Source organism: Lepus europaeus, chromosome 23 (assembly GCF_033115175.1).
Source record: "Lepus europaeus isolate LE1 chromosome 23, mLepTim1.pri, whole genome shotgun sequence".
Lineage (NCBI taxonomy): Eukaryota > Metazoa > Chordata > Mammalia > Lagomorpha > Leporidae > Lepus > Lepus europaeus.
In genome coordinates this window covers 28623499-28644137 of record NC_084849.1, presented here as the reverse complement: position 1 = coordinate 28644137, position 20639 = coordinate 28623499, and the positions used below count along the sequence as shown (strand labels likewise).

The 20639-nt window shown below is 61.2% G+C and overlaps 1 protein-coding gene across 2 annotated transcripts in view; it reads right to left on the bottom strand.

Annotated features, from left to right (window-relative positions):
* The window catches only part of TXNRD2 (thioredoxin reductase 2), a 42512-nt gene that overhangs the window by 19445 nt on the left and 2428 nt on the right, over window positions 1-20639 (bottom strand). Inside the window, exons 2-10 of one of the 2 annotated variants that reach the window (XM_062181984.1) lie at window positions 19817-19882; window positions 13145-13201; window positions 12484-12628; window positions 11950-12024; window positions 9791-9869; window positions 9431-9493; window positions 8695-8765; window positions 1436-1455; window positions 742-833 (exon numbers count right to left, since the gene is read on the bottom strand). In XM_062181984.1, coding sequence (XP_062037968.1) covers window positions 742-833; window positions 1436-1455; window positions 8695-8765; window positions 9431-9493; window positions 9791-9869; window positions 11950-12024; window positions 12484-12569 — 486 coding nt within the window. In that variant the 5' untranslated portion in view covers window positions 12570-12628; window positions 13145-13201; window positions 19817-19882. The remainder of the gene's footprint in view (window positions 1-741; window positions 834-1435; window positions 1456-8694; window positions 8766-9430; window positions 9494-9790; window positions 9870-11949; window positions 12025-12483; window positions 12629-13144; window positions 13202-19816; window positions 19883-20639) is intronic. The other variant, XM_062181985.1, reaches the window with a different exon arrangement.

The window sequence follows — 20639 nt, the reverse complement described above, 5'->3', positions numbered from 1 at the left end:
GGGGGTGGGCTCCTGGGAGGCTGGGAAGGGCTGTCTCCTCTGGGTCCTCTTGCTCTCTGCGAAGCTGGAGGCTGACCCGACAGAGTAGTCAGCTGCCCTCCCAGCTCCCATTCCCCGGGGTCCCTGCCCTCGGTCAGCAGGTGCGTGGGTCTGTGCTGTAGACGCCAGCTGACTAAGCTGTCACTAAAGCCAGCCTCTTTTCCGGGGGGCTCAATCCCGACGCCATTCCCCTCCTGCCTGGCCCAACCTTCCTCCTCCATCGGGCCACAGAGCCCCAATTCTCCACCCAGAAGGGCCGGGGCAGGTGTGCGTACAGGCTTGGGGGATGATGAGGGCAGCTGCTCCCCCTTCCTGGACTGTGAGACCCTGGCTGCACATGGGGGCCCAGCTCCCTTGATCACTGGCAGGGAAGGGTGTCCGTGCAGGTGGGTTGTGGGGCTGGCTGCAGCCGAACCTGTGCCTGCACCCCTCAGGAGTGGCTCTGCCCAGGTGGGCTAGGTGGGAGGTACCTGTGGTGGGGTGGGGGGCAAGGTGGGGCTGGGGGGAGGGCAGGCCCAGCTCCTCCCCTCCCTCCTCGGGTGTGTGTGTGTGTTTCCACGTTTCCTGACAAGCTCGTCCAACTCAGAGCGTACTTCTAAGGATTCAGACCACGCAGGCACCTGTGAGGTGCGGCTGGCAACTACAGGGGCCCACAGCGGCCTTGGCAGGTGGGGCGGGGGGCTGGGGGCGGCGGGGCTCTACCTGGTCAAAGCCTCGTAAGGGAATGCTTCGGATCATGATGGTCGTGTCCAGCCCGAGCCCCGTGAGGAAGCCGGCACACTCCAGGGCCACGTCTGGGGCCAGAGGCTAAGGAACAAAGGCGAGACCCTGGCAGCCCACGCCCCTCCCCGCCACCCTGATGTCTCAAGTCTGACGGCCCAGGGAGCAGGGGATGGGGTTCGGGCTCCCACCGGGGCCCACACGGGCCAGGCTGAGCGCTGCCCCCCTTCCCTGGGGCGTCTGTCCCAGCTCTGGCGTTTGGTCTCCGCCCCAGGGCTGGTGTCCACTTAGTGATGGAGAACTCCTGGCTGGCGCTCAGGCAGGAAGAAGCTAGCGCCTTGCAAGGGCTTTTATCTTCCCTCCGCCTTGCCCCTGCTGACCCTGGGCCGCCCCCCTGTGGCTCCTCTCTTGACCCTCCCCTCCCCCCACTCCAGGCTCCTCCTGGAGGAACTGAGCCAGAGCAGAGCCGCTCCCGGGGGAGACCCTTCCCAGCTGCCCAACGTGGCAGCTCAGGAAGAGTCTCCAGGAAATCCTAGCCACGGAAGGTCAGCCTCAAAGTGTCCCCCAGGCACAAGGGCCTGGTCAGATGCGGGGAGGGTGGGCAGCTGGGGCGGGGGGCAGGGGCACCCTATGCAAGGAGCATCCACGTCCCAAGACAGCTGCTTGCAAAGGATACAGCTGGCCCCCACGACCAACCTGTCAGAAAAAGGGACAAAGAGAGAAGCAAGTGAGTACTTGTGTGACCCGCCCCCCGGGGAGGGGGCGGGAGCTGGGGTCCCCCCGCAAGGGACAAGAAGGGCCCTCGCTCAGACTTCAGTGCCTGCGCGCGGCCAGCTGATGAGCGCCGGGTCTGCTGTTCAAACAGATCGCTGCGGGGAGGCACAAAGCACTGCCCAGGGGCTGCAGGCTGGGGAAGCAACCCGGCAGGCAGCGCCGGAGGCGGCAGCAATTGCCTGGTGCTGAGGGCCGTGTGGGCCGTGAGGAAGCGCACCTGTCTCAGGGCAAGGCATCCGGGATTCTGCCGACGGCTGGACAGGGGTCCCCCGGGAGCAGCATGGGGCTGTCCTGCCCAGAAAGGAGCGCTACCCAGGTCACCCCACAGGGTTGCGAGTGGGGCTCTCGGGTTAGTACTGTTCCCCTGTGCAAACTGCTCTGGGGCCACCACCGCCGGCACAGGGGTCCATCCTGCGCACCCAGCCCACCACACCGGGCCCAGGCAGGAGACCTGGCGCCGGAAGCAGGGGTGAGGGCACGCGGGGAAGGGCACTGGCCCAGGCAGGAGACCTGGCGCCGGAAGCAGGGGTGAGGGCACGCGGGGAAGGGCACTCGCTGGAAACGCGTACTGGCTCGAGTAACTTAAGTCCTCTTCTGCTATCCAACGCCACACGCTAGGTACTTGCGCCCACGAATGTACGCAGGCGCCCGTGCAATCAGACAGACCCGCGGCTGCGGAAACACGACACACGTGCACACTCGGCCTATGCGAACACAGCACCCGCACCCACTCACTCACACGTGCACACAAGTCGGCATGCGTGCACACAGCACCTGCACAGGCGCGCACACGCCGAGCGGCACGGAGCCGAGCGCAGAGCGGGAGGGAGCCCCAGCAGGGGTGGCTGCCTGTGGGTGGGCTCGGCAGAGCACCCCCTCCGGCCTTTGAACGCGAGGAGGCGATGTAAGGACGGATAAGCCCGATGTCAGCGCTAATCCCGGCAGGTACTAATGATATAATTCCGCCTCACAAAGCGGCGGATCCCCTGGGATGCTCCTGCAGGGGCCCTGCGGGGAGCAGCTGGCACCCAGGGCTTCCTCGCCGGAGTGGGGACACAGCTGCCAGGCTCACGGCGAGGCAGGGGACGGGGCTCCGACGCCGGGCCGGCCACGCGCCCGCAGCTAGCAGGGAGGCCGGGGGACCCTGGGCATGGGTCCGTGGGACCCCGCACATGGGTCCGTGCGACCCCGCACATGGGTCCGTGCGCGCACACGCGCAGGCGTGGACAGCCACACCTTCCGAGTCACAAAACCCAACGGGAAGAGAAGAAAGGCCGCTGGAAACAGCCAGAACCCGGGCGCGGCGGGCCTGCGGCCCGGAGCGTACAGCAGAGACGCAGGACCACACTGAGCTGCGTGGGGGCGGGAGCTGCGCGTCCCCGAGAGTACGTAAGAACGTAAGAACGTAGGAACGTAAGAACGTAGGAACGTAAGAACGCAGTGGCGCGCGAACATGGTCTGCGCGAGGCCAGGAGAGCGCAGCAGCCCGCGAACGTAACCGGAAGAGCGTAGCTGCGTGCCCCGAAACAACGTAAGAGCGTGGCGGCGCCAACGTGACCTGCGTGGGACCGCGGCTGCGTACGAGCGTCACGTCAGCGCCCCCTCCTTGCTTGTCTCGGGGCCCGCGGCCCTCCAGGCCCTCTCCCGACGTGGCCAAGCGCGGGGGCCGCCGTTGTGGCCGCCGCGGAGTCTTCGCGTCCGTGGCTCTCGGCGCGCGGGCGGGGGCTCAGCCTAGACCACCGGGCGGCCTTTCTCCATCAAGACTCGGGGGGCGGCGGGAGGAAGCAGCCACAAAGGCCTTGGTTGGGGCCCTCAAAGCCCCGGGCTCTCCAGCTGGCTCCCGCGCTCCGGCGACACCCACACGCGGGCCGCACCTGGGCCCCCAGCCCCGGGACGCGGGGAGCCCTCGGCGGGAGCTGGTCTCCGTTCTGCGGGGCGCGGAGGGAGGCCGGGCAGCCCAGCACTCGGCTTGGGTAGGCGCACTCCCTCCCTCCTGCCGCCCAGGGCCTAGCCCGGCAGAGGCTGGCGGCCCCACGGAGCCCGAGCACGGGCAGGGCCTAGCCCGGCAGAGGCTGGCGGCCCCACGGAGCCCGAGCACGGGCCTAGCCCGGCAGAGGCTGGCGGCCCCACGGAGCCCGAGCACGGGCAGGGCCTAGCCCGGCAGAGGCTGGCGGCCCCACGGAGCCCGAGCACGGGCAGGGCCTAGCCCGGCAGAGGCTGGCGGCCCCACGGAGCCCAAGCAGGGCCTAGCCCGGCAGAGGCTGGCGGCCCCACGGAGCCCGAGCACGGGCAGGGCCTAGCCTGGCAGAGGCTGGCGGCCCCACGGAGCCCGAGCCCGAGCACGGGCGGGGTCAGGGCCGCGAGCTGCCCGCGAGTGCACCCCGCGCGGGGCACCCTCGTGGGGACCGCGCACAGGCAGCTCTCAGGCCTGGCTGTCTCCGCCTTCCCCGCCTCCACCTGCCCCGCTCAGCCACACCTTGCCCTCTCTGCACCCCTGCTGCCCCGCACAGTGGGGTGCCCACGCGGGGTGCCCCCGGGGCCCTGCGCTGGCCAGACCCGCCTTCCCCCAGGCCCAGGAAGGCAGCTCCAGGCTGGTCCCGCTGGCCTCCACTGTGCCTGCGGGGGCGCTTGGCCCGGGTCAGCCACCTGTTAGGGTTCTGACTGTGCGCTCAGCCCCCGGGGCAGTGTCCCAGGGAGGAGGCCCGGGCGGGGCCACCCCACGCAGGAAGATGCACCTGATGACCCAGCTGTCTGCTCCCGGGGCAGGAGGAGGAAGGCCCTTGGGGCTCGGGCCCCCGGGCATCCTGCGGGAGGCCAAGTCCAAACGTCGCCCCCAGGTCCCGGGAGGCGTGGGGGGCAGCCCCCGGGGTCCATATTAATTTCAGCTCCATTTTAAAGGCGAGTTAAAATAAACACGGGGAATATTTATAAGGCAAATAAATCTGGCTGAAACAGCCCCTCCAAGCGTGAGCCGAGGCCTGCCCGCCCGGCCCCCAGCCCAAGCTGATAAAATACAGAAATGCTACCGTAGACCCCGCGGGCTTATTTTGACTGGGCCAAGGAATGTAGCATGTAAACAGTGACTCCCACGTTACACTGTTACGACTTGCATTAGCAAGGGCCCCACAAAAGGCGTGTTTCACAGAAACATCGTTCGGGGATACATCGCCAGCGTGATTTTTTTTTTAAAAAAACATTTCCTCACATAAATCATGCTCAGAACGGAACGGGTGACTGATACATTGCAAACACTTTTTTTTCTTCCCCCTCCTCTTAAACAATAACATACCTAGATTCCTTCTAAATGAAAGGTTCTGGGGAAAAAAAAAACCCTAAATGTGTGTGTTTTTTTTTTTTTTGGAAGAAAATAAACACCCGTGGTTTCTTTTCTGATCAGGATACCTACGCTCGGGTCTTCCCAGCCCAGCCAGGTTTGTTTCAGCCTCACAGTGGGGGCTGTCCCCCAAACCCTGGCCACACCTTGCTGGGGTGGGCAGGTCCGAGCGGGGGTGCGGGTGGGGAACACCGCGCACCCACAGTGCTGGGTCCCCTTTCCCTGCTCCACCACCCCTCCAGGAGTGGGGAGCAGCCTTTGCCAAGAAATATGCACCACCAGGCCGGTGCCGCGGCTCACTAGGCTAATCCTCCACCTGCGGCGCCGGCACCCCGGGTTCTAGTCCCAGTCGGGGCGCCAGATTCTGTCCCGGTTGCCACTCTTCCAGGCCAGCTCTCTGCTGTGGCCAGGGAGTGCAGTGGAGGATGGCCCAAGTGCTTGGGCCCTGCACCCCATGGGAGACCAGGAGAAACACCTGGCTGCTAGCAGGTCAGCCAGGATCCTGGCCGATCAGCGCAGCACACCAGCCGAGGTGGCTATTTGGGGCGTAAACTAACGGAAAAAGGAAGACCTTCCTCTCTCTCTGTCTATCTGTCTAACTCTGCCTGTCAAAAAAAAGAAAAAGAAAAGGAAGAGAAATATGCACCACCAGTGTTTGCAAAATGCTGCCTTCAGGGACCGGTGAGATGACCCAAGCACACGGGAGGGGCTGGGCAGGGGCTGGCCTCCAGGGCAGGGGTGGGGGCGTGGGGACGGGAGACTATAACCATGGCCATCAAGGCCATGGCCATCAAGGCCATGGCATCATGTGTTCGACAAGACAAAAAATGAGGCTAGACCCCCATGGCCAAACTTGGAGGCGGGACTCGGGACCCCCAGGTGGGGATGGGGCTCTGCCGGGGACTGAGGGTCAGGCTGTCGGCCAGTGGGGGGACCCCGGCATCCTGGCAAAAGATGGAAGATAAAGGCTCAGCCTAGGCAAGGCTTAAAGGAAAATACAGGGGCTTTTTATTTTATTTTTCTGGAAAGAGCCTGGGCTGGGGAGTAGGGTATGGTGGGGGTGGGGGAATGACACAGGCCTTTCTGAACATGTAATAAATCTAAAAGCCATTAAGTGTAAAAAGAGATTTAAGTTACATCCAAAAAAAAAAAAAAAAGACAAGTTAAAAGAAGCTGAGACGTAGCTGGGCCGTGCATGTCAGGGGATCGGTCTGTCTAACACGAACAGCAGCTGGGAGATAAGGCCAAGGACAGAGGGGAGGGAGGAACCTGCAGGGGGTGGGCGCCACGGCCCACGCTGATGACACACACGCTCATTTTCAAAGAAGGCCAGTGAACAGCAAAACGTGTGTGGAAAACAAACTGAATCAAAAACGTTTGCTGTCCAAAACAAAACACCAGATCCATTAATCCATTCGTAAATTTGTAAGGCACATTTCCTATGTACTTTTCCAAGACCCCCTGCACGGAAAACGGGGACAATCATCAGAGAGAGCAGAGATAGCCGAAGAGAGGAAGAAAAAAAGAGGGGGAGGCGCTGTGGTGTAGTGGGTAAAGCTACCGCCTGCAGTGCTGGCATCCCACATGGGCGCCGGTTCTAGTCCCGGCTGCTCCTCTTCCGATCCAGCTCTCTGCTATGGCCTGGGAAAGCAGTGGAAGATGGCCCAAGTGCTTGGGCCCCTGCACCCGTGTGGGAGACCCGGAAGAAGCTCCTGGCTCCTGCTTCGGACAGCTCCGGCTGTTGTGGCCATCTGGGGAGTGAACCATCGGATGGAAGACCTCTCACTCTCTCTGCCTCTCCTCTCTCTGTGTAACTCTTTCAAATAAATAAATAAATCTTTAAAAAAATAATAATTAAAAAAATTTGAAACTTAAAAATTCACCAACTCAACAAAAAAAATTTTTTTTTAAATTTCTACATGAAAAAACAAATCACCAAATCAAAAGCTAAGCCCCAGGCCGGGAAAGGAGCAGAAGAGCTGCTGTGAGTTCAGCGGGGGTTTGGGGAGGACCTGGATGTGCCGGCCGCTGGGACCCGGACACGCGGCGGGGGTTTCGGAAAGTGTACCAAAATAAGCTCATGATTGAACTGTGTTTTTCCCATCAGCCTTTCAGAAAGTCCCTCATCTAGATAAAATGTGGCTAATCAGCTCGCTCCACCGGCACAGCTACTGTCGGAAACCGGAACACGTCGGCAGGCACTGTGGCTTGTGGCAGGCTGCACCTATGTCCTCGTCCCACACAGGAGCACGGGTTCCAGTCCCGGCTGCTCTGCTTCTGAGCCAGCTCGCTCGCGCGCGCTCTCTCTCTCTCCCCCTCTCCCTGTCTCCCTCTCTCTCTCCCTGTCTCCTTCTCCCTCTCCCTGTCTCCCTCTCTCTCTCCCTGTCTCCTCCTCCCTCTCCCTGTCTCCCTCTCTCTCTCTCTCCGTGTCTCCCTCTCCCTGTCTCCTTCTCCCTCTCCCTGTCTCTCTCCCCCTCTCCCTGTCTCCCTCTCTCTCTCCCTGTCTCCTTCTCCCTCTCCCTGTATCCCTCCCCCTCTCCCTGTCTCCCTCTCTCTCTCCCTGTCTCCTTCTCCCTCTCCCTGTCTCCCTCTCTCTCTCCCTGTCTCCTCCTCCCTCTCCCTGTCTCCCTCTCTCTCTCTCTCCCTGTCTCCCTCTCCCTGTCTCCTTCTCCCTCTCCCTGTCTCCCTCTCTCTCTCTCTCCCTGTCTCCCTCCCCCTCTCCCTGTCTCCTTCTCCCTCTCCCTGTCTCCTTCTCCCTCTCCCTGTATCCCTCCCCCTCTCCCTGTCTCCCTCTCTCTCTCCCTGTCTCCTTCTCCCTCTCCCTGTCTCCCTCTCTCTCTCCCTGTCTCCTCCTCCCTCTCCCTGTCTCCCTCTCTCTCTCTCTCCCTGTCTCCCTCTCCCTGTCTCCTTCTCCCTCTCCCTGTCTCCCTCTCTCTCTCTCTCCCTGTCTCCCTCTCCCTGTCTCCTTCTCCCTCTCCCTGTCTCTCTCCCCCTCTCCCTGTATCCCTCCCCCTCTCCCTGTCTCCTCCTCCCTCTCCCTGTCTCCCTCTCTCTCTCCCTGTCTCCCTCTCTCTCTCCCTGTCTCCCTCTCCCTCTCCCTGTCTCCCTCTCTCTCTCCCTGTCTCCTCCTCCCTCTCCCTGTCTCCTTCTCCCTCTCCCTGTATCCCTCCCACAGCAACCAAGTGTCTGTCCACCAGCGGGTGACCACCATAAACAAAAGGGGAGTCTCCCAGGGCACCGGAATATGATGCTGCGTTCACAGGGCGCCCAGGGCCCAGGCTGCGTGTGGCACCGAGGCCGGGGAGTGCACGCTTAGACATGGCTATGCCGGCACGTGACCTGTGTGTCTGGTCACCACAGGAAAAACGCGCAAGGCCAGGCCGGGCCCGGTAAGCTTGGCGACCGTGACCACAGCCCACACCCACACCCACACCCGCACCTGCACACAAGCGCCTGGGTCTGACCCCGGCTCCCTGCAGACGGGAGCTGGGGAAGCCTGCGGTCCGCACGGCAGGCCTGGCTCCCAGCTCAGGGACAGCAGCACCCCTGCTCTGTGTCCACTCGCGCGGACAGGCCTGGGCCGCCCCTGGCCACCTCAGGGGCTCTGCCACCAGCGTTGGCGGCCGTGGGACGGGCCTCTGGCGCCCTCTGGTGGTCTCCCTGGGAACCTGCGTGCATGAAACCCCGCGCGGGGGTTTTGCAGCCCTTGCACTGCGGGGCGAGGGGAGGGGTGTCCCCCAAGCAACCAGCTTTCTTCCCTCGGAAGGGGACGAGGGAAGGGGCCAAGGTCCCTCGCTCACCCGGCCCGCATGCGCACTGGGGCTTACGTTTTTCCGGGGGATTCCTTCAGCCAGAAGATGTCGTCGCTTGTGATCCCGTACTCCAAGGCACCTTGGACCTGCAGGAGGGGAAGGGGCATGCATGGTGACACCGCCTCAGGGCCTGGCCCCCTCGGGCCACTGCCCCGCCCCCACCCAACCCGGGCACCTCCCAGGCTAGCGCCTCCCAGGCGGGTGTGGGGCTGGCGGCTTTCTCTGGGACCCTTGATCCACGCCCCGGGCACAGGACCCGGGCTCAGGGTGCCGGTGGACCCCGAGGGCTCCGTGCCCAGGATGGCCGAGCCAGCGGAAAAACCCCAGGGTCCAGCGCCCGCTCGGTGGCCCGTGAGCCAGATGTGCAGGCCGGCAGGAAGTGGATTTCAAGCGGTTTAGGATCCCAGTTGGCTAAAAAAAATTAAGAAGGCAGGTGTTTCTGGGGTTTGCTCAGGGAAGAGGGAGAACTAGGACACCAGCGAGCCTTGGCAGGGAGCTGGATGCACTGCCACCAGGGGGCGCACTGTCCCAAGCCCCCGCTTCACCTGCTGCGCCCCAACGCCTGCCCACCTGAGGAAGTTCCGGATGCTCCCTCCCACAGGCCCCACGAGGACCTGGCCACGTGGTGGGCGCTGCCATCTCCTGTCCCCGGACAGCGTTAGACAGCCAGGCGACGATAGGCGTGGGGGAGATAGGAGTGGGGGAGGGGAGGAGTCTGGGATGAACGCCAGGGACAGGCAAGGACACTCACGAGCGTGGGGTACCTGGGCCGTCCTCCAGTGGCAATGACGATGTGATCCGCCGAGAGCAGAGTCTGCAGGAGACACCAAAGAAGCCATGGGTTTTGCAAACGGGGACGCTGTGGCGCCCGTACGCCGGAGCGCCCTGCTCTGTAGGGTGGCCTGCAGCTCAGAGGCCCCACGACGCCGGCACATGGCCGTCTCGTCCCCTCCGAGCCGAGCCCCACACGCTGTCCTGCACGCAGGGGCAGGGGTGACGCCACGCACAGCTTAGTGTGCAAACCCCCGAGAGGCAGCAAGGCTACACACAGCCCGGAGTTGGTGCCCAGGGCCCGTGGGAGCCGCCGGGGCGGGGCGAGTTGGGCGCTCACCTCTTTCTTGTCCTTACTAACACCAAGAACCGTGTGCTTGTCGATGAACCTGGCCTTGACGTTCAAGTATTTGATTTTCCTGCAGAAATCAGAACAGTAGTGAGAACTGTGAAGACTTGGGGGGCTGGTTCCTCTGCACCCCAAAGATCACCGCTGGGATGAACTACAGAGCCCTGGGGCTGGCGCAGTGGCACAGTGGGTAAAGCCACCACTTGTGACGCCACCATCCCCTACAAGCACCAGCTGGAGCCCCAGCTGCTCCACTTCTGATCCAGCTCCCTGCTGATGCGCCTGGGAAAAGCAGAGGAAGACGGCCAGAGTGCTGGGCCCCTGCACCCGCGTGGGAGACCTGGATGGAGTTCCTGGCTCCTGGCTTTGGCCTGGCCCAGCCCTGGCTGTTGTGGCTATTTGGGGAGTGAATCGGCAAGTGAAAGCCCCCACTCCGTGTGTGTGTGTGTGTGCGCGCGCACGTGCTCTGTGCAGACTGCTCCAAGGTGATCTCCAGTCGGCCACCCAGGCAGACACCCCGTGTCCATGACTCAGGTGAGGCAGGAAGTGAGTGGACAGCCGTGTTGGCATGTCTGGAGGGGAGGCGGGGGTGACGTTGTGACCACAGGTGTGAAGGCGGGGACAGAAACCAGCTTGGAGTGGTCCCGACAGCCGGCACTAGGCCTGGAAACAGGGCCAGGCTCTGAAAGCCAGTCCTTATCACCTCGGGGTGCTCCATGGGGAGCCGAGGTGTCCAACGAGTCAGTGCCACCCTCGGTCTTCAAGGATGCAGTGAAGCCGGGAGAATGGGACCATTGAGGCTTCCGCAGCCTAACGGTGTTTGATTTCTTTTTTTTTTTTTTTTGACAGGCAGAGTGGACAGTGAGAGAGAGAGACAGAGAGAAAGGTCCTCCTTTCGCCGTTGGTTCACCCTCCAATGGCCGCCGCGGTAGCGCACTGCGGCTGGCGCACCGCGCTGATCCGATGGCAGGAGCCAGGTGTTTATCCTGGTCTCCCATGGGGTGCAGGACCCAAGGGCCTGGGCCATCCTCCACTGCACTCCCTGGCCACAGCAGAGAGCTGGCCTGGAAGAGGGGCAACCGGGACAGGATCGGTGCCCCGACCGGGACTAGAACCCGGTGTGCCGGCGCCGCTAGGCGGAGGATTAGCCTAGTGAGCCGCGGCGCCGGCTACGGTGTTTGATTTCATTTCAATGAAACGAGACAGGCCAGGAACTCCCCTCTGCTGGTTCACTCCCCGAATGCCTGCCAAAGCCAGGAGCCGGGAGCTCCACCCAGGTCTTCCACGTGGGACCCACCCACTGGAGCCATCACCGCTGCCTCCCGGGGGATAATATCGGGAAGCTGGAGTCAGGCGCCTGAGCTGGGACCACACCCAGGGAGCATAATGTGAGATGTTGTTTTTAAGCAGCAGGCTACACGGCCGCTCACAACCACACTCTGGATCAGGATGGCAATGCCGGGCTCGTGGGGGTACAGGAGCAGCAGGCTACACGGCCGCTCACAGCCACACTCTGGAATCAGGATGGCAATGCCGGGCTCGTGGGGGTACAGGAGCAGCAGGCTACACGGCCGCTCACAACCACACTCTGGAATCAGGATGGCAATGCCGGGCTCGTGGGGGTACAGGAGCAGCAGGCTACACGGCCGCTCACAACCACACTCTGGAATCAGGATGGCAATGCCGGGCTCGTGGGGATACAGGAGCAGCCGCCCCCCCCCCCCCCCCCGAGCCTGCAGAAGTTCTCCTGAACCCCGAGCCCTGCACCTGCCTCTGTGGGCTGCGCTGCAGGTGAGCCTGGGGCACCTTGGGCAGCAGGGCTAAGACACGGCGCGCTCAGGGCAAGCAATAGAGCACAGCGAAAAGGCAGGGAGAACCGAGCTCTGTGCTGGCCTGGGGAGTCCGCTGGGGGCCTGCCTGGAGGAGGCACCTGCCACGGTGGCCCGGGCCCAGCTGTGCCCCCCTGAGGCACCTGGAGGCCTCCCCAGGTTCTCCTCTCCATGGGTCGCCTCCTGGCCCAGCCCTGTCTGGTCATACAGCCACCCTGGCCCTCCCGTGCTGCGAGGACCTCAGGCCTGTAGGGCTGGCCCCGGCCCGCCCACTCCTCGTCAGCTTCCCCCTGGTCCCAGGGCGGCCGCAGCACTGCCCACCTCTCCTGCAGCTGGACGCGGTGCCCCCAGTTCAGGGATCTGATGTGGTTCTGAATAGCTTCTGCCATTTTGCTCCTGGTAACGACAGAACAGAGTCAGTGGGCCAGAAGTGCTTTCAAAGGTGGGGCCTGGCGACAGCCACCCTCCTGCACGGGGGTCGGGGTGGGGTGGGCAGGGGAGCCGCGCCTCTGTCCAGGTTTGGGGCTGTTGGGAGCTCTGGCGCCAGGGCAGAGGGGTGGCTTTGTCTCACAGCCACCAACACAGGGACTCTGCACCTCCAATTTGCACACCCAGCCCATCTGAGAATCGCTGAGCCAGGACCACGCCTCGCCTGCCCTGTGCCGCCGTCCCTGGGTTCCACGCAGCAGGTGCAGCAGGCCCTTCCCCCAGTGACAATGGAAGACATCTCCCAGTGTGGCCAGGGCTGAGAACGGCTGGCTGTCCAGAAGTGTTCACCGACAACAGCCACCCTCCGCCCCCTCCTCCCAAGGGAAGCAGAAGAGGACTGGGGATGTGGCACCGCGGGCTGCTCACCAGTCGTGCCGGGCGGGCTGGGCCACCTCCCAGCCGTAGTGGCCGGCGTCTCGGATTGCGCCCCCCAGCAGAGCCGCCTGGTGCATCAGCTTCTTGGGGATGCAGCCCACGTTCACACAGGTGCCGCCGAGGCCCCACCTGGTGCCTGCGGGAGGGGGGCGAGCTGCAACTGCCATCCAGGGCGCCCCGAGGGGTTCCCTGCTCTTCTGGGGTGTTTAAGAATTCTTTGGTGGGCTGAGGTGGGTGCTGTGGCATAGCAGGTAAAGCCATCGCCTGCAGCACCGAAATCCCATATGGGCGCCGGTTCGGGTCCCGGCTGCTCACGTCTGATCCAGCTCTCTGCTATGGATTGGGAAAGCAGCAGAGGATGGCCCAAGTCCTTGGGCCCCTGCACCTGTGTGGGAGACCTGAAGAAGCTCCTGGGTTCGGCATGGCCCAACCCTAGCCATTGTGGCCATCTGGGGAGGGAACCAGCTAGAGGATGGAAGATCTCTGTCTCTCCTTCTCGCTCTGTAACTCTGCCTTTCAAATAAATCGATCTTTGAAAAACAAGAGACTAGAAACAGGGCCCTGTCCAGAGACCACGGGCAGTAGGGAAGGGAGCTGAGTGACTCCGGCCCCACCCCCACCCCCCCACCCCTTCCCCCGCCTCTGCGCCCACCTCGGGGAGAAGGCTCCACAAAGTCCACCACGGCCACCTTCCTTCCCAGCTGGGCGGCTGCAATGACAAGACAACGCCAGGTGAGGCCGACAGCGAGCTGGTTTAGGGCTAGGGAACCGTGGACTCCCGGGGGCCTCGCAGGCCCAGATCAGAGCAGAGAGGGCCAGCGACACCTGCTGAGCAATGCCAGTGACCTCTGACCCTGCCATGGTGGCCACACAGCTGCGCCACCCACCAGCTCTCCAGGGCCCTCCTCATTGGCGTAACCACTTGGCAGAGCCCCACCCCCACCCCATGGAGCCTCCTGGCTGCCCTCCCAGCCGTGATTGAGGCCACTCAGGGCCACCGGTCCCAGGCCGTGAGGCCAACTCTGCCGTCATGAACCAGGGCAGGTAGCAGGTCCTCCATCCGGCCCTGGGCACAGCATCCGCACTGGGGCCCTGGATATAACGGCCTGGGGGGCCGTGCTGGACCTAAACTTCCTGAACCGGAAGTGCAGGAAACACCACAGAACTCACTCAGGGTGTGGCTGTTAGCAACTATGACTGGGGTGGCGCTGTGGCATAGCGGGCAAAGCTGCCGCCTGCAGTGCCGGCATCCCATATGGGCGCCGGTCCAAGTCCCGGCTGCTCCATTTCCAATCCAGCTCTCTGCTATGGCCTGGGAAAGCAGTGGAGGATGGCCCAAGTCCTTCGGCCCCTGCACCCACGTGGGAGGCCGGAAGAAGCTCCTGGCTCCGGCTCCTGACTCCAGCTTCCTGCTAACACAGACCCCAAAAGGCAGCAAGGGATGGCTCAGGTGCTTGGGGTTCCTGTCATCCACACGGGAGACTAAGTTCCTGGCTCCTGGCTTTGGCTCCACACAAATGCTGCAGGCTTGGGGGAGTGAACCAGCAGAAGCGAGCTCCCTCTCTCTCTCTGCCCCCACCCCCACGTAAAACCAAAAGACAACCCACAGAACGGGAGAAAGTGTTTGCAAAGTATGGATCTGTTAAGGGTCTGGTGCACAAAGCTAGCAGCAGGTGATGCAGCACACATGGCACACTCCCATCCTACACTGGGGTACCAGGTTCAAGTTCCAGCTACTCTGCTTCAGCTCGGGCTTCCTGCGAACGTACGCAGCGTTCGGAGAGTGAACAAGCGGGTGGGCGAACAAGCAGGTGGGAACTGTGCTCTTGTCTGCACTTCCTTTTTTTTTTTTTTTTTGACAGGCAGAGTGGACAGTGAGAGAGGGAGAAAGGTCTTCCTTTTCCATTGGTTCACCCTCCAATGGCCGCTGCGGCCGGCGTGCTGCGGCCAGTGCACCGCGCTGATCTGAAGCCGGGAGCCAGGTGCTTATCCTGGTCTCCCATGCGGGTGCAGGGCCCAAGGACCTGGGCCATCCTCCACTGCCTTCCCAGGCCACAGCAGAGAGCTGGCCTGGAAGAGGGGCAACCAGGACAGAATCCGGCGCCGGCCAGCGCTGCGGCTCACTAGGCTAATCCTCTGCCTGCAGCACCGGTATACCGGGTTCTAGTCCCGGTCGGGGTGCCGGATTCTGTCCTGGTTGCTCCTCTTCCAGTCCAGCTCTCTGCTGTGGCCCGGGAAGGCAGTGGAGGATGGCCCAGGTGCTTGGGCCCTGCACCCCATGGGAGACCAGGAGAAGCACCTGGCTCCCAGCTTCAGATCAGCGCGGTGCGCCGGCCACAGTGGCCATTGGAGGGTGAACCAACAGCAAAATAAGACCTGTCTATCTCTCTCTCTCTCTCTCTCTCACTGTCCACTCTGCCTATCAAAAAAAAAAAAAAAAAAAAAGAATCCAGTGCCCCGACTGGGACTAGAACCTGAAGTGCTGGTGCCACAGGTGGAGGATTAGCCTATTGAGCCCTGGCGCCGGCCACAAAACCATTTTTTAAGAAAACTTACGGCAGCCCACGCTGTGGTATAGCAGGTAAAACTACCGCCTGTAGCACCAGCAACCCACATGGGCGCTGGTTCAAGGCCCAGTTGCCTCGCTTCCGATCCAGCTCCCTGCTAATGCGTCTGGGAAAACAGCAGAAGACGGCCCAAGTGCTCCCACCCACACGGAAGACCTGGGAAAAGCTCCTGGCTCCTGGCTTCGGACCAGCACAGCTCCGGCCGCTGCAGCCATCTGGAGAGCGAACCAGCGGATTGAAGACCTCTCCACGCCCCCCCCCCTTTGTAACTCTTTCAAATAAATGAATCTTAAAAAAAAGAAAACACGAGTATTGAAAAGAAGAAAAAATGCTGAAACTCAGTAATAAAAAGACCTTTTAAAAACAGAGTCTGCACGGATGTTTCTTTCTTTCTTTTTTTTTTTTTTACGATTTATTTATTTGAAAGGCAGAGTTACAGAGAGGCAGAGGCAGAGAGAGAGAGAGATCTTCCATCCACTGGTTCACTCCCCAAACGGCCACAACAGCCAGAGCTGTGCCTATCCAAAGCCAGGAGCCAGGAGCTTCCTCCTGGTCTCCCACATGGGTGCAGGGGCCCAAGCACTTGGGCCATCTTCCACTGCTTTCCCAGGCCATAGAAGAGAGCTGGATTGGAAGTGGAGCAGCCGGGACTTGAACCAGTGCCCGTATGGGACGCCAGCACTGTAGGCGGTGCTTTACCCACTACACCACAGTGCTGGCCCCTGCACACACGTTTCTTCAAAGATTGCTACAAATGACCAACAAGCCCATGAAAGATGCTCAAATCTGTAAGCACCAGGAACCACACACAGCAGTCACGTCTCCACACCCACTCAGGGCGGCTTTGAGGGCAGACAACCAGCAGGTGCAGAAACTGGCACTCTGGGCACTGCGGGTGGGCAGGTGAAGGTGCAGCCGCCGTGGGAAACAGCCTGACTGTTCCTGCAGTGGCTACTCAGGGTTACCACGGGGCGGGACAGGCAGCCACACGCTCACAGCGGCCACAAACTGCGCCTGGGCCACCGCCCAGCGTCCGTCACCTCACAAAGGGGCACACAAAAGCGGCCCGGCCAGACGCTGCAGTCCTGACACGCACTCGCTCTCGTCCAGTTGCTGTCTAAACATTTAGGTCAAAGAAGAGGGAGGAAGTGACCAGTGGGGCCGGGCTGGAGGAGGGAGCAGAATTTTCCAGAGGCCAGAGGAAAGCGCCCAGAACCGAGACGGCTGCGCGGCTGCGCGTCCACAGGAAGTCACGCTGCACACGCGCACCTCAAAGATGAACTCATACACACAAGCATCTTAGGAACTTCAAGGAAAACGCCTATTATGAAAAACGGACCGGCGGGGGCCGGCACCGTGGCTCACTTGGTTAATCCTCCACCTGCGGCACCGGCATCCCATAGGGGCACTGGGTTCTAGCCCCGGTTGCCCCTCTTCCAGTCCAGCTCTCTGCTGTGGCCCGGGAAGGCAGTGGAGGATGGCCCAGGTCCTTGGGCCCTGCACCCGCATGGGAGACCAGGAGGAAGCAACTGGCTCCTGGCTGCAGAGTGGCACAGCACCAGCCGTGGCGGCCATTTGGGGCATGAACCAACGGAAGGAGGACCTTTCTCTCTGTCTCTCTCTTTCACTGTCTATAACTCTACCTGTCAAAAAAATAAATAAAGAAAAAGAAAAAGAAAAAAGAAAAATGGACCGGCGCTGTGGCCCAGCAGGTTAATGCCCTGGCCTGAAGCGCCGGCATCCCATATGAGCTCCGGCTCTAGTCCTGGCTGCTCCTCTTCCAATCCAGCTCTCTGCTATGGCCTGGGGAAGCAGTGGAAGATGCCCCAAGTCCTTGGGCCCCTGCACCCACATGGGAGACCCGGAAGAAGCTCCAGGTTCCTGGCTTCAGATCAGCACAGCTCTGGCCATTGCGGCCATCTGGGGAGTGAACCAGTGGATGGAAGAGCTCTCTCTGTCCCTCTCTCTCTGTAACTCTACCTCTCAAATAAATAAATATTAAAAAAAAAAAAAAAACTGCACATGGATTTCAGATTTTTTTTTTTCTTTTTAAACCAAAAGGCACTGGTCTTTTCAGCCCATCTTTCCATGAACTTTTTGAAGGACGCGCGTCTGGTATCACTTATATCTCAATAAAGTTGTTATCTAAAATATGAGCCACTCAGCGATAAACCTGACAGAAAGATGTACAACACCTGCATGCGGCAGGCTACAACAGAGTGGGCCCTCGGTATTCGAGGGGGTCGGCGTGGGACCCCCCAGGGTGCCAGCACCTGCAGACGCTCAAGTGCCCCACGTAAGGAGGTGTGGTGTCTGCGCAGAACACCAGTGCGCCGCCCGCCCGCCCGCCCGCTCTAAATCATCTCGGGATCGCTCGCATCTGGCACCTAACAGAGGAGACAGCTGTACGGAGTAACGGCACGCAACACTCCACGAGTTCAGCACAGACCCCACTTAAAATGTATACACACATGCGGGCCAGTGCGGTGGTGCAGCTGGTAAAGCGGCTGCCTGCAGTGCCGGCATCCCATAAGGGTGCTGGTTCGAGTCCTGGCTGCTCCACTTTGGATACAGCTCTCTTCTGTGGCCTGGGAAAGCAGTGGAAGATGGCCCAAGTGCTTAGGCCTCTGCACCCACGTGGGAGACCTGGAAGAGGCTCCTGGCTTCGGATTGGCCCGGCTCCAGCCATTGCAGCCATTTGGGGAGTGATCCAGAGGATGGAAGACCTCTCTCTCCCTCTCTTTGTAACTCTTTTAAATAAATAAAAATAAATATTAAAAAAAAAAAAACACCTAGATAAGAGACACGCTACATGACAACTGATCCACTTTGGGACCTTCCATGGGAGTTTTTTTTGAGAGGCAGAGAGAGAAACAGAGAGAGAGAGTGCTACATCTGGTTCACTTCCCACTTCTCCCTAACGCTTTCAAATAAATAAATAAATCTCTTTTTTAAAGATTTATTTATTTGAGAGGCAGAGTTAGAGACAGAGCGGTCTTTGATCTCCTGGTTCATTCCCCAAATGGCTGCAACAGCTGCGGCTGAGCCGGGCTGAAGCCAGAAGCCAGGAGCTTTTTCTGGGTCTTCCATGAGGGTGCAGGAGCAAAAACACTTGGGCCATCTTCCACTGCTTTCTCAGGCCACAGCAGAGAGCTGGATGGGAAGTGGGGCAGCTGGGACTCAAACTGGCACCCACATGGGAACCGGCACTGCAGGCAGTGGTCTAACCTACTACACCACAGCGCTGGGCTCAATAATTTTTTTTTTTTTAATTTAAAAAAGTATGCACAGTTTGTGGCATGTTGGTTACATTTAAACAAAGCTGGGGACGGCACTGTGGAAGCAGGTAAAGCCATCACCTGTAGTGCCAGCATCCCACATGGGCACCAGTTCGAGTCCTGGCTGCTCCTCTTCCAATCCAGCTCTCTGGTAATGGGGCTGGGAAAGCAGCAAAATTGGCCCAAGTCCTTGGGCCCCCGCACCCACCCGGGAGACCCGGAAGAAGCTCCTGGCTCCTGGCTTCCAAGGGCTGGCGAGGGGCCGACCCCCAGGCTCCTGCCCCCCCTCTGCCCGCCGCAGGCCGGCACAGAAGCCAGGCAGTGGATGGAGGATCTCCTTCACATGCCTGGAACCTGGGAGCCACACAGGGTTCGGGGAGCAGCAGCCGGCTGCATGCAGACACCGGCTCACAGACTGTTCGGCCCGGTGCCGTCCGCGCTGGCGTCACACACTCTGCTCTTTGCAGGATGACGAAGACATCGGCCCAGGATACTTTCCTCAGAGCCGTGCCAGCGGCTGAACAACGCGAGGCTGTACCCAGAATCACGGTTTCGAAGACAGAGGGCCAGGGGGTCACCCTCTCATTTGGGCCCCGCCTCTCTCTACCTGTCAGTCACCCACATCGGCTTCCGCATCGCTGCCCATATTTTCGGGGTGGCTGGGAACCCCTGCAGCAGGGCACGGGGTCCCCTAGAGCAGCCAATCTGTGTGCTACCTGGTAATATCCGTGGGTGGGTCAGGGTGCAGCCCGCGTCTCCGCTGGGAGCAAGGACAGGGAGCCGGTGGCAGGAGGGGACGGCAGGGGACACAGCTCAGGGGGGCTGCAAAGACTGGGAAGGCGAGCGAGCCCCCGCAGCTGAAGCAAAGGAAGGAAGAACCTTCTGGAAGCATCCAAAGGACGGGAGGAGGAGCAGGCATTGTGGTGCAGCGGGTAAAGCCGCCACTTGGGGTGCCCGCACCCTACACTGCAGTGCCTGGGTCTAGCCCCAGCTGTTCCGTGTTTCCGATCCAGCTTCCTTGGGCCCCCACCACGCATGAGGGAGGCCCGGATGGAGTTCCAGGCTCTCCGTCCTTTGGTCCCAGCCCGGGCTGGTCGCAGGCATCTGGGGCGCAAAGCAGCAGTGGATGGAAGCTCTCTCTCTGTGTGTCACTTTGCAAAAAGGTCGAGGATGCTGGGGAGGGTGTGAGAGCTGGGAGCTGAGAGTGACGGCTAGGGGGGCTGATCCCGGGAGCCCTGGGTGGGCTGCCACCGTGAAGAAAGCTGAGGACGGCCACTGGGACTTGCAGCACAGCACAGCCGGGGTGGCGGCACACAGGGCACGGCAAGGTGGCGTCTGGGATGGCCCTGGCAGGCTACAGAGGGGCACCTGCTCCTGGACACAGGCTCTGCAGAAAGGACACTGCCACCCTCTCCAGGAGGCCCCGAAAGCTTGGAGGCCCTGCCACACCAGCCGGGGCACGGGACACGGGGCACCTACCTTCTTTGGCACAAGCCAGGCCGCCGGATCCCCCGCCGATCACCAGGAGGTCATAGTTCGGCTGCCCTGCTGGGGAAGGGGGTGAGTGAGAAGGAAAGCAGACCTGGAAGGGCCCCTAACATCTCTCAAGGGCACGAAGCCTGGTCTGGTCACAGGTCGGGGCAATAGCTCTTTAATCACCAAGGAGACCCCACCCTGCAGCTGTCACAGGTGACAACGCCATCAGAGCTGAACGCAATGACCCCACACCTGGCCCCTGAACATGCAGTGGGGTGTGTGATGACCTCTGCAAACCACACCCCGCCCCCCCCCCCACAACTTCTCTGAGCTACCCAAGAATACAGGGGGCTGTGCTGTGGTGCCGCAGGTGAAGCCACCACCTGCAGCGCCAGCATCCCATATGAGCAGCGGTTCGAGTCCCAGCTGCTCCACTTCCGACCCAGCAAATACATAAATAAAATCTTTAAAATAAAGAAATAAAAGGGCAGCCATGTCTCATGGAAGCCGGGGGCACAGGCAGGCACCTGAGTGCCCGTCTGCTGAGCGTGACCCGTGAGAGAAGACTGTCCAGGCCACGGTCAGAGCTGCCCAGGCCCAGGCCCTAGCATTTTTTTTTTGTTAATTTCTAAAGATTTATTTATTTATTTGAAAGTGAGAGTTACACAGAGAAAGGTCTTCCATCCACTGGTTCATTCCCCAAATGACCAGCAACAACCAGGGCTGGGCTCAGCCAAATTCAGGAGCCAGGAGACTCTCCTAGGTCTCTCATACGAGTGGCAGGAGCCCAAGCACTTGGGCCATCTTCTGCTGTTTTTCCCAGGGG